At 37.7% G+C, this 13,225-nt stretch overlaps 1 protein-coding gene across 2 annotated transcripts; it reads left to right on the top strand.

The window, feature by feature from the left end:
* Positions 1-214: 214 nt before the first annotated feature.
* LOC100544022 (PGAP2-interacting protein-like) lies at positions 215-13,203 on the top strand. Of its 2 annotated transcripts, XM_019614864.2 has the most exons (9): positions 215-366; positions 516-670; positions 1,872-2,073; positions 3,332-3,420; positions 4,897-5,151; positions 8,712-8,837; positions 10,087-10,166; positions 10,827-10,932; positions 11,969-13,202. In XM_019614864.2, the coding sequence occupies exons 1-9, from the start codon at positions 230-232 to the stop codon at positions 12,106-12,108; spliced, it is 1,290 nt and encodes a 429-aa protein (XP_019470409.1). In that variant the 5' UTR covers positions 215-229; the 3' UTR covers positions 12,109-13,202. The 2 variants fall into 2 exon arrangements, with proteins under 2 accessions (XP_019470409.1, XP_019470410.1); XM_019614865.1 differs by lacking the exon at positions 8,712-8,837 and having other exon boundaries at positions 11,969-13,203.
* Positions 13,204-13,225: the final 22 nt, after the last annotated feature.

Below are 13,225 nucleotides of genomic sequence, written 5' to 3'. Positions count from 1 at the left end.
TCTTGGATAATGTCTTTGTATTTTATTCTTTTTTTTTTTCCTGAAAATGCTAACTGTGGCAATATCATATATCCCCAGTCCCTGTCCAAACCTTTTTAGCTTATTTAAAAATACGTAGTGTTGTGTTTGCAGATGAATGGCATAGCCATTCAAATTACAGATAAGATTGAACTAATGCACAGGAAATCCTCATTACCAGTTCCCTGTTGCCCACTAAAGCAACCTCTGCATGTGTTTGTTTGTAGGGAGCTTAGCATCATACCAGGCTCCAAATGCTTCCATTAGACTGTTCATCTTGGCTGCTGGTGTTTCATCCTCATTGCTGGTCCAAACAGTAACATGGTGGTCAGGAAACAGTTTGCAAAGGTATTTTTTTTATACTGATAGAATTATGAGAGACATCTCGCTATTTTAAAATACGTATCTATGGTTTTGTTTTCTGAGGGAGAAAACAAGATTGTTTTTTTTTTTTCCCCTTTTCAAATGTGTCAGTGATCTAAAAATGATTCTTGCAGGTTCATCAGGATATGGGGCTTCATTCTAGGCAAGATGATGCTCCTCATTCTTCGAATCTGGTATACATCACTGAACCCAGTGTGGAGCTCACAAGCTGCCAATACTGTCATGCTGACAATTGGTTTAGTAGCAGCAGTGGAGCGAATTTATTCAGGTAAATATATTGTAGCAAAGAAAGCAGTTATGAAGACATCCTAAGGTATACCTGTCTATGTGTAAGTATTACAGACTTTATAAACCCTGGGGTACTTTCATTTTCTCAAAACAAGACAATCTATTTATAAACCCTGCAAGCTGTAGTATGTTGGACGTACCTACTAATTGCAGTATCGATAATGCAGCAGAAAAATAAAGAAATAACATAGCTCATTAAAACCAGAATGGATTATCCTTTCCGTGGCAGAAAACATGTGGTGTTACTGTTATTTTCCTAATTCAATCTGCTCTTTCAGCTTTTTCTGTCAGTACAAATTTTTTGACAGAGAAGGGAAATGAGATAAAGCTAAGGAACAGCTGATGTGGCAAAGCAGACAAAAGGAGTTGGAAAAATGGGCGAATTGTCTTGGTCAAAATTCCAGTAAGTTGTTGGAACATCTGGGTGGAGTGCATGGCGATCGGTGCTGGCAAATGGTAATCATGCTTCAAAAGTGTGAAGGGAGTATCACCAAGGACAGTGAGGCTGGCTTGGTTAGCGAGGGCAGTTTATGTTAAATCCTTAGAAGTTCCTTCTCAGTATAACATGAATGAATTAATTGAAAGATAAAACCTTGTCTGTGTGCAAGTGGACAAGTTTCCGTTGTGTGTTTGTGTTGTGTTTTCTGACTTAAGCTATGCCTTGTCCTTCATAATGACTTAAAAGGGAATCTACTGCAGGAAATGAGGACTGGACTCTCTTTTCTTCCTATGTGAGAAAGAAATATGTCGATGCAATTAAAGGCACTCCTTTATCCTCAAATAAGTGAGGAAAAAGGAGAAGAGAAGCAAGGAGTTTTCCTGGCTTCTTTGGAAGTGTCAGGTTGTGTTCTTATCAGAGTTTAGAGTTTCAGACAACAGAATCCTCTGAACAAATTCCAAGAACTTTTCTGCTGCTTTTCAAAGCCTCTTCAATGTTTTACATTCCAATAATCCTATGGGCAGGTCGCTATTTTTGTACTTTTAAGACCAATGGCTTTTCCTGGTAGACCTAGGAATTTTACTAGGGATTTCTGTCTTACCAGTTTTCATGAGCAATTAGACAAGTTAGCTTTTGTGGCTGTTTAATTTGTTCTGGTAGTTTTGTAATCTTGGCTGTTTCTTAATAATCCTTTTGTTCCTGTTTGACACATTGCTCAGTTACATTCCTATTCTTATTCTAGCCGAAGGCGAGAGGAAGCGAGGAGCAAACACTACTGGTAACACAGTTAGGGAGACTGTCTCGCAGCCTAATTGGCTTTTGTCAGGAGTTGCTTTTGGCAGCCTCATGTTCCTCACCGTTTGGATATTTGGGGAGGTCTCGCTAATTTCTAGATGGGCAGTAAATGGACATCCACATACAGGTCCAGATCCTAATCCATATGGGTAAGTGCCTGTGGTTGGTTGGTTTGCTTTTCTGTTTCGTTCAAATAATTAAAAACAATAATAAAAAACCAGTGTCACAGTGAAAATTGAAACATTTGTTCAACTTCACTTATTTCTGCCAAAAGGAAGGGAACAGACATGTTACATTACTTAGTGTGTTACTGGAAGGAGCTTGGTTACTAGAATGAGGCTGATGGTATAAATGTTTGTGTAGAATAAACTGGGTAAAAGATGCTTCTCACAGAGAGCTTAAGAATTGGGATCAAGTAGTACTGATTTGTTTTCTCATATTTCCAAGCATTGCATCTATACAAATAAATCCTATTTTTTTTTCTGTTCAAAAATGATTTTTACATCCATAATAATAACACCTGATCAGCAAGACTGCAGAATTACTTTAAAATTAGGACTGAAGTTGAAGTGCTTATGAATGAGATGCATCTATAAAAGACAGTAAATGAATCTAGCAGTTGATTTCATCAAGCAGGTAATAGGAAATTGTATACTTTGGGAGACTGCTTGCTTTTTCTTTCTCTTATTATTAAGCATCTATGTGCAATATTAAAGGATATGCTTCTGTAGAGATTTTAGGTGTTAAGAATTTAGTCTTGTGCTGTTAACTGCTCACCTGAGTTCCAAAATCTAGAAAGAGTGGATTAGTTACTCTGATAGCCACTTACGTGTAGCTGTAGGTGAGTTAGTTAATAATTTAGAATTAGCACTTAGAGTTACTCAAAATTGTTAGCAATTTTAGATGCTACATTGTCCCTATTTAATTTCATTGAATCATGCAATATCCTGAGTGGGAAGGGACCTGCAGGGATCACCGAGCCCAGCTCCTGGCTCCACATGGGACCACCTAAAATTCAGACCTTATGTCTGAAAGTGTTGTTCAAATGCTACTTGAACTCCTTCAGGGTTTGTGCTGTGACCACTGCCCTGGGGAGCCTCTCTGAAGTGACCAGAATACTTCTTTTTAGGATAGCTTCAGTGACAGGCTTGTGCTGCTGAACACAGCTCATTTTATACACTGTGTTGAACAGCTGTTATTTTCAGCTGGATTTTTTTTTTTTGCATTCAGTAAAGGGGAGAAAGCGTAGTAGGGTGATACTTTACACTGAGGTCAAACACTCTTTAAAATAAAAGGATTATAAAATAACTACCAACCATCCTTACTTCTATGTCTAAAAGTTTATTTCTCAATGCCAGATGTTTATAAAATGAAATGTATAATTTCTTTTTCCTTTTTTCTTATTAGTGGTACAGTTCTGTTGGGTCTGGCTCATGGACTGATGCTTTCGTTTTGGAGTTGGTCCTCTGTTGCCAGTTTTGCCTGGTTTCTTATAGGTAGGAGCAAGTTTGGAGCAGAATTTTTGTTTTTATTACCTTTAGTTATGCCTTTGGATCCTACATCCCATTTGAGAAAAGTGAATCGTTAATCAGAGCTACTTTATAACTGGCTTTAGCGTGTGCGTGTCTGACCAGTTGACTAAGAGTTACAGGCCAAATCTCCACATAATTGCAGAGCAGCATTGTGCTCTTCAGAATCCCTCGTTGAAGTTCTGTTCCCATGAGCAGCATTTCAGTTCTCATCATCAGCATTGTGCAAGGCTACAGCTAAGGTTATGTGGCTGAGGTGACACAAGCCCTTGGATTCTGCAGGAGGCACAATAACTTGTAATGTGATGAGAAGTTCACCTAGAGGCAAGGTTACGGCTCTCCTTAGTTGCCAAGATTTCTTGGCAATAAAATAATAACGCAAAAGCTGTTCTGCTGAGGCAATGCATTTGTGAATCAGTCTGTGTACAGTGAGTCTGGTGGGAAAAGGGGTCTGAGTGGATCTGCACATCCATTTTCAGAGAGAAATTATAGATGTGCCATAAAAGCCATGGAGCAAGCCATAGAGGAGATAAAAAATTGTTCTGTAATTTTCTCACAGAGAGGTGTTTTTTCCATACTTTATCAGCATGGATAGGTGCAGCTTGGTTTAGGTTGTAGACGCATCTAAGAGAAATTGACTGGCATAAATGCTGTTTTTTAAAAAAAAAAAACTGCTTCTTTTTGGTCTTAGCTAGTTGCTTGTGGATCATTTTCATCAGGAAGACAAGGCAGCACTTTCCACAAACGTTTAATAAGTGGGACCTCAAAATATGGAAACCAAAGGACGTGGTTTTTTATTACCTTCTCTTTTGGAGCATTGAAGAGCCAATGCTTTCAAGTTACTCTTCACAGTTGTGAAGACAGGAAATTTTATGTGAACTGAGTTTCTCCTAGAACTACTGCTCTTCAGAAGCCAAAATAAAGTAACAAATACCAGGACAGTCTCAGCAAAAGCACAAGAGTTGGCAATGCTTAAATTGTCATTTGCCCTAATAATTAACCTCTTGGTGCAGGTGTTTTAAGAAATGTGTGTTCAGACTGTAATGTATGAGACTTTTTTTTTGATGTAAGCACATCAAAGTTGGTAAACATATAACAAGCAGACCTATAAGCATCTTAAACTACATAATCTGTTGTTATGCATAAACTGCATAATAACTGTTGTGCTGGAAGAGCTTTGTGTAAGAAAGGCAGTTCGGGTTTGGCTCTTTATATTGTCTCTCTGCAGTCTTTTTGCTGCACTCTTTCAGATCAGTAAGCAACTTGTAAGAGAATGAGATGTTGAGAAAACTAGACAATAACCATCCTTCTAGTGGTACCATGACTGCAAAGCACAGTTACGTTTCCCAGGATTTTTTTCCTCCTGGTAAGAATGTTCCAAAGAAGAGGGCAGACAACATAGCTGACTGTGACTGACTTTGTTTTTTTTCTTTCCCTTCACAGGCATAGCATCTTCAGCTGGTCTCCTTTACTTACACACTTGGAGTGCTGCTGTTGCAGGCAACATTCTTGCTGTCTTTACTATGTGTGTGTGGCCTCAACTGGCTGGACGCTTTGTTGGGTGTCTGCATCCTGGAAAAGCCATGAGTACAGCCATGTTCACCTATGTTCTTGAATTATTCTTCTGTGTGTGGTGTACAGCTTATAAATTTGTACCCGGAGGAGTTTATGCTAGAGAGAGCTCCCATCTTCTTTTAGGTATGTGTATGACTGTGAACAAATATTAATATGCTTGTTTCAGCCTCAATCAGATTTTTAAAATATATATAATGTATAGGGTTTTTTTTTCCAAAAGCTCTGCAGTAAGAGTTCCTATGAGAAAGTTAGTGAAACATGGAAAAAATCTACTTGTTTCTTTACTGTCGACATAGTTTAAAATGTGGGCAGAAAATGGAATGTAGTTGAGAAAATGAAAAGGTGGATAAATAAGCCCGATAAATAAGTACATGAGAAAAAAAGCTGTTAATCAGTCATACCAAAAATACGGTTGCACTGCAATCCAGGGTATGACTGCATCTGTGTGCTAGCTAGCTTTGATAGTGTTTTGGTATCTCAGGTAATAATGTGCTTGCTGGGGACTTGGTGGTATAGGAAGGCTATTAAGTCTTTCTGGGACTGTAACATAATTCAGCACATTATTTAGTTCTGCTCTGAGGACCAAAGTGCAGCATCCTGCTCATCTAGCTAGTCTGCACTTGAGACCTGAGCTTCATTTCCACATAGTTGTACATTACGCTTTGTGGACATACCAGCATGTTTTGAGGAATGTTGATAAGCCTGCAGTGTCAGAAATAGGCGTACAAGCAGAAGAGGGATGGGGGAAGAAAATAAATTGTCAGATATTTGCCAGTGAGGAAGAACTGAGGTGAGCAAATATAAAGGGTTTAGCAAAATGATCCATTGATTGAGTGGGGAGGTGGAAATGAAACCAACCCTTTCTAGTTTTGTCTCTGAAATAATTTTCTTAGTAGGTATTAATGTGTTTCAATAGTATATTTAACTAATAACACTTAAGCAGTGCTAAACATTAACTTGGGCTAATTGTGTGGTGCATATGAAAATGTGACACATTATCCCATGTTGTCTTTCAAAAGGATTAATGAATGCCATGCTTGACTTGCTGCTTCAGTGGTTTCAAACTTCAGAAATGCCTTTCAGCCACTTTCCTCCAGTCTAGTTTCTTAGTTTGTATATAGAGCTTTATATATTTCAGCAATCACTCAGGGTTTTGCTTTGTTATATTTTGACGAGAGTTCCATTACACTTACTGTAGTTTGCTTTGTTCTGTAAGCAATCCAAGGGACCTCTAGAAATTGTTACCTCAGTTCGTTTAGTTTTATTTTTTGGAGTTATAGGAAGAAAGCATGTGATAGGGAAGTATTAAATGCTTTTTTGGGGTAATGCTTTGAGAAAAGAAAAGCTATTATATAAAATCCCTGTCTATCGCTTCCTTTGAAATGCTCTTGTGATTGATTCATCTGGCAGGATCATTGAACAGAAACACAGAGATGATCATAACTTTCTCTCTGGAAAAAAGGAACTTGTGAACTTAACCTATGTCAGGTGATAGCACTACATGAGCTTATTCAATGTGAGAATGCAATTTTTGGCTTTCTGAATGGAATGCCATTCCATTGCTTATCAAAGACATACAAATTGTATTATGAGGCTATGTATTTATTGCTGTGCTTCCTTTACAGCCTGGCTTTCTGGCAAACTATTCTTTTTTATTCTGGTTTCTTCCAGGTGCAAGTGCTATTTCTTGCTTTCTCCTCCTATCCAATATCCTGCCTTTCTCTTGCCGTGTTTTGGGTAGGGAACAGCACTGGGGAAAGTGACAATGAAAGTAAGATCATTATATTCAAAAAACTTCTGTGCTACTTCACTGTGATGTAACATAATGCTAGAGGGTCAAATCTCTGGTTAATGGCTTTGAAGTATGCTCCCTTTCAGAAAAGTTTTGTGTGTACCCACTTCTGCATTACACTACACCCATCTTCCTTGTTTGCCAGCTTTTACACCTAATGTAGCATGTAGGGCCTATAAGAAAATTATGAGTAACAGTTATTTTATCTTCACCTATAACTCTGAAATAAAACATGAATTCTGCAGTTAATTAACTACGACACAAAGATACTGAAGATGTGCTTCCACCAGCAGAACTCTTACCCTGTTCATTATGCTCCCACATTTTCTTTGCAGATAATGGGACACTTCAGCTCCTAAGGGATGAGATAAGAGCTTGTTATTTTAATCTGCACTACCTATCCACAGGAAAACATATTGCAGCAGTTACTTCTCATCCTGCTGCAGTCTGCTTACACTGTTTCTGAACTATTGTTGAGCAATTGCTCTTGCAGTTCCTATATAGAAACATGTTAATTGTATCTTGGTGATAAAGCAGTTCATTTGCAGATTTAACAGACATCTAAAATCAACAGTGTAATTTTTCATCAAGCTCGTATGTTAAGAATCCGTAATATGTGAATGTAACTTAATTGCTCTTGTTCAGGTTAATTCTGGTAAGCTTTGATAGCACTGAGCTGATGTGAGAGTTGTAGCTGTCAGTGGGAGCCTGGTAGTATTTAGCATACAGAATCCACCCTGTACAAGCCTTTTTGACCCTACAACCATACTGCAGTGCTACAAAGATCAGCCTTGGCTTGAGTGTGCTTGGGGAGCTATGGAAGTAGATGTTAGGATACACAGAAGTGGAGAGGTCTGAAATTGCTCCAGATCAAGGATTAATCCAGATCAAAGGATTAAAATCGTTGTTTTATGTTCATCCCTGCTGATGCATGAACAGAGGAAGGGAAAACGTGGCTTTGAACAAATATTTCATTGACTGATAGAATGTTCTACAGTGGTACCCAGCAGTACCAGTTGAATTAAAATATCTCTCTGTTTCCATAGTGAATAATGAGACAGGTTCTGAAGCTTGTAGTTTGTACCCAGTGCAGTCTAATGCTGAGGATCAAAATGTTATCTGGTGATGTTGTGATCTTGCAAGGGAAGAATGAGAATAGTTCTCAGCTGCATCAGTGTCAGCAGCCTCTCCTGAAAAACCCCCAAATGATTTGTGTTTTGGAACTCACTGTAGTAAAGACAGAGTTCATAATATGAAAGGGGCTTGGCTAGGTATTTTTGTTAGCTTTCAGTCTGTTCTTACCTATCAGCAGGCTTACTAGGTTTGCAGCATGCTGTCTGTCTCTCAGGTCCCATTTGTTTGTTCACCCCTCTGATTCACATGTATTAAAGCTTAGATGCAGCTTATTTGAAAAGATACCAAACAAATATTATAGTTTTGAGCTTCATGATCTTTGTCATTATTTTTGTGTGGAATGTGTATTCAGTGGAGTCTCAAATCATCTTTTGGCTTTGAATTCTCACTGCAGTACTACTGTTTTGAAATAATTATTTTGAAATACTTATCAGTGTCGTGCTTAATGTCACAAACTGATTTTAAAGGGAGCAATGTCTGTGTCATCAATGTAAATTAAAACTACAAGACCTTGCAGGCGTAGGTGAGGTGACTACTCTGACAATAAGTAGCATATTCTCCTTTAATTAATCTCATGTTGCCTGCATCACTGCATTTGCTATGGAATTTTTCTGTTTGTGTCTGACTGAATTGTCTTCGTTGTTGGATTTGTAAGTTTGAATGTCACACAGTAGCTGCAAGTTTACTAATGATGCATTTATGAGCAATGTTTAATAAGTTAGAGCTCTACAAAAAAGCTAATAGCCTGTTTTTACAGGGTTTATTATGTTATGCATTGGGCTAGACTTTCTAACAGGATCCAAGAAAGATCTGAACTCCATCTTTGAAGTGAAAAGCAAGCAAAAGTCATTTTTTAAAATGAGTACAAAATACATTAAACTACGTAAGTATAATTTTACTTCATCTCTTCCATGACTCTGAGATGCTATCTGAGGACAAAGCATAATGTAGTGCAATGTTTTGCTCAGATGTTCCGGAAGTGTTTTTGGTGCTAGTCCTGGAGCCAGGTCTGTAGTTGGTATTGCCAGTATTGCCCTAGCTCCAGTTTTGATTAAGATATATACTAACCTAGGAGCTGATTCACTATGATTATGGTGGTGAGAGAGGCTATGCTATCTCTTAGAATATATTAAATGATGACCAAAAAAACCAAATGGGGACAAACGAAAATGTAAACAAGGACTTGTCATCATTTGTGGTTTCATTTTGGTACGTGAGAAGGAGGTCTCTCTGTATCTAATTACATGTAATTATTTTCATGCAAGCTTTCTGGAAAAAACTTATGTAAGATTTACACAAATTTTATTGTGGAAGATGATGTCAGAAGAAAGAATGTACTCCTGATGTTAGCAAATGTTAAGCAACTTCATATTCCGTAAGATGCGAAGATGCGTACAGGATCAGATGAGAGATAATACAAGTCTGAGCATGTGAGGAAGGACTTACAATTGATTACCAAAGTCGGTGTAGATTGTGGATGCCACTGTATAAATGAAATAACCACAGAAGGATTTGATCATCAAATTACAATGTGCCAAGCCCTGACAACTTGTAAGTGTTCATTGTGGATATCTGGAAGGCTATGTGAGCTCTGAAATTGCGTTCTGTGAAGTTGCAGTACTTTTCCAAGCAGCTGTCAATATGTGCACTTAAACAAGGACTACTCTGAAAGTCAGGCAGGGATCACATCTTTTTGACATCTGTAGTCTAGAAGTAAACTAAATTTTCTTCCACACATTATGTTAATGCAAAATAAAGATTGCATGTTACAAATGCATATCTGGAGCATGGAGAGGAAGTTTACGTTATATTCTTACTTACGTGTTGTAACTTATTCTTCAGTAAGTATACTTTTTACGTAAATATTACAAGGAATATTACAAGGAATGTTGGTGTATGTGTCTGCTCAGCCTGTTCTCTTTTGGAGCATGGGAGTGCATCCGTATGCATACAGATATTAAATACACAACTTTGAAACGGTGTTATTCCTGGCAAATGTGGAAATATAAATACGTCAATTCCCCATTGTGTGTGTAGCAGACCTTAGAATGGCAGTATACCCAATTCTGTTTAACAGCAGTAGCATTATTTCCTGCTTTAAAAGCAGCTTTTCTGTGTTTCTCTGTTTCAAGTATTGTGGCTGTTTGTTGGTGTTGGCTTGCTAGGATTGGGTCTGCGTTATAGAACTTACCAGAAGAAGTTGGGCCGAGGGGTGAGTAGTGTGTATGTGAAAGTGGCAATTTTCAAATATACAGTGAAATGTGCACCTGATAACTCAGACTTAAGTCTTTATATCAGTACATACATAAATCTATGACTTGATTACTCCTACAAATTTAAACTTCTGATGCAAGTGGTTGCAGTTATGACTTTAAACTTGCTTTCTTTTGATAACATCCTGACATAGTCATCTGAAACTTGCTCTTGGCGTGTTTCTCTGGTCTGTGAATTTTATCCTAGGAAGAACACTGATGGCAAATGCAGGAAAAGATGCAGAAAAAATGAGAACTGAGTAGGAAGTATGTGTGTGCATATACAGTTGGCTTTCTTTTTGGAACTTGTTGAGAGGTGTAGTACAAAAAATAGGTAGTTACTCTTAGATAAAAATATTCTTTGTCTTTTTCATGTTCATGTATTTACTATTGCTGTTGCAAATTTATTTGAACTACAGTGACTTTTTGCCTCTAGATAATAGTGCTGATTCTTCTAAAAATACCTAAAGACTTTGTGATTCTGACAGCTTTATTAGGAAAACATATTGGTTAAATTTTCTCCACTGGGTGTCTTTCACAGCACTGTGTATATCTGATGTTGTTGAATGCGAAGGTATAGTATGTAGGATGTGACTTTTTTTTTCTGTCTTGTTTTTGAGGTTCCAAAAAGAGATTTCTCTGCTATGATTTGGCCTTTTAGATTTGCATATGACAATGAAGGGTGGTCCAATTTGGAGGGATCCGCTATGTTACTTAATCAGACAGGTAACTTTTTTCCCTACTTAATTTATATTTGAGAGGCTTCATATGGAGAAAGAGAGAGAGAAATAGGAATGTCTACTAAGTCTTTTCTTGCTTTAACATAAGGTCTGTTGTCTTTTCTGGAATTTGTGAGCTGTTCCAGTACAATCACTTCAGTTAAAAATCCATTTGCAGAGATATTTTTCCTTAGATGTTAAAGGTTTTTGTTTGGAGGAAATAATGTTTGTGATCATCAATATCATTTTTTCCTCTTAAATTGCTGAAAAGTCGCTTATCTATAGAAAAAGCCTTTGCATGAATGAAATAATAAATAACTTTCCTTTGAGTGTGGGCGGGCCTTTCCTAGCTGCTACTTCCCTTAGGAACCAGGTAGCTCTTCCTGTTTGTTGTGGCCAAAACTGCAGGAGGATTTGTTATGTGACAAAATTACTCCTCAACATGCAAACGTAGTAGGCTTATGGTGCCCTGGAAAGGGGAGGTTTCTGTGGGAAATGGGGCTGGGAACCCTTATATCACTATGCTTGTTGGCGGATGCAAATAGCTGTAAGCGAATGAATTACTTGGACAGCAGCAGCCTGCTTCCTCTTGCATAAGACCCTTTGGAGAGGAGTTGGATTTGGCAGATGAGGTAAGTGCAGATGTACTGTGTAGCAAGCTCACGTTGATTAAGTTGAAAGCACTAGACGTGATGCTGTGTTATTAATCTGTGTACACAATGAATGCCTTATGCTTTTGAAATACATCACATTATGTATGCACAAGCCAGATGTACAACACAGTCTAATGTGTATCTGCCCATGTGGCAGGGAGGAGCTACGACACCCAGGCATGAGTATGTCTCCATAAGAGGCTTTGGAGCCTGTGGTGACCAAAAGTTTGGGCATCAGTTTGTTACCAGTGTCGGACTGACCCTGATTGACTCCTGAAGGACTTGTGTCCGTCCATGTATAATCAAAAGTAAAATAATGTTCTGTGTTCTGTAAATCATATAAATCATGTTTACAAATCACAATTACTAATTCTTCCTTTCCCATTTTAGGTGCAGATTTTATCACTATTCTGGAAAGTGATGCCTCTAAACCATTCATTGGGAACAATGATCCAACAATGTGGCTAGGAGAAAGACTAGGATTTTACACAGATTTTGGTCCAAGTACGAGGGATCACACTTGGGGGTGAGTCATCTTTACATTCACGGGGAAAGTAAATAAGTGGAAATACTCTACTGAAATACAGACAAAGAATGATTTGAATAATTATGACAACAGTTGCTTGCTGGAGCTTGACTTCAAGAGCATGTGCTGATTCACTAGCATTACAAAGCAATGCAGATGAAGTTGTCTCTTTGTTAACAGCAACCCATTCTTGATGCCTGTACCTGCAAGCTACTTCAGTATTGGTGATGCAGAGAATGGCATCCTGCCCCTTAATGTACAGATTTGGAAATATGACATTTCAAATAATAAATCGGATTGGCCTTTCTCATTGACAGCTTTAGATTTCAGACTTAAAAATGTGATGATAGTTGGAAAATGTAACTAGAAATTAGTTAATAGTAATTAGAAATGTTGAGTTTATTAAACTCAGGTTGGGTTGCACAGTTGGGAAATGAGCACATGTCTATTTGGTCAGAACTTTTTGTGTCTATTTTTATGTTAATGCTTGAACAATTCCAGCTGGATGTCTTTGAACATCTTTGCAGTCTGAAAAATAGTGTCTTATGATGTGTGCTTCTTTGTTAGTTTTTGTTTCAATGAGATTTACGGATCTGTATGGCAGATGGAACTTCTAGTGTTGCTGCAATGGTTATTTAAATTTCCTTGTATGTGCGGGGAATTCAGAAACTCTTTTTCTTTCAAAGCTTGTACCTTTAAATGATGCAAAATGGGACAGAACAGGTAACTGAAACTTTCTTCATTGCCTATTTTGAAAAACCTGATGCAAAATAGCTTTAAGGTTGATTCTAATCAGAAGCTGAAAGAATGAGAAATCTCCTGCTTTAAAGATGTATTTCCACCTGCTTCTGTTTTTAAATAAAATGCTTTTAAATTCCTGGTAATATAAAACTATCTTGTTTTGCCTGGGAATGTAAATTTTGAAGGGCTTCAAAGTAAGAATTCATCTATGTGATAGATTTACCTATCAGAAGACCACCATTCTTTTGTAGATGGATGTGTGTCCTTGGGTTATTGACAGTCTGGGCTTGAATATGTGTTCCTCTGAGATACCAAAGCAACGTTCCTTTCTGCTCCATTTACAGTTCATCTATAAAGATGTCTGGGCTTATATTTATATT

Source organism: Meleagris gallopavo, chromosome 4, assembly GCF_000146605.3.
Source record: "Meleagris gallopavo isolate NT-WF06-2002-E0010 breed Aviagen turkey brand Nicholas breeding stock chromosome 4, Turkey_5.1, whole genome shotgun sequence".
Lineage (NCBI taxonomy): Eukaryota > Metazoa > Chordata > Aves > Galliformes > Phasianidae > Meleagris > Meleagris gallopavo.
This window is presented reverse-complemented; position numbering and strand designations above follow the sequence as displayed.

Coding starts and splice junctions, on each gene's coding strand:
- LOC100544022 (XM_019614864.2), top strand. CDS start 230: ATGTGTTTGTTTGTAGGGAGCTTAGCATCATACCAGGCTCCAAATGCT. Junction 5,152..8,711: donor GAGCTCCCATCTTCTTTTAG/GTATGTGTATGA, acceptor CTGTTTTTACAG/GGTTTATTATGTTATGCATT. Junction 8,838..10,086: donor TACAAAATACATTAAACTAC/GTAAGTATAATT, acceptor CTCTGTTTCAAG/TATTGTGGCTGTTTGTTGGT.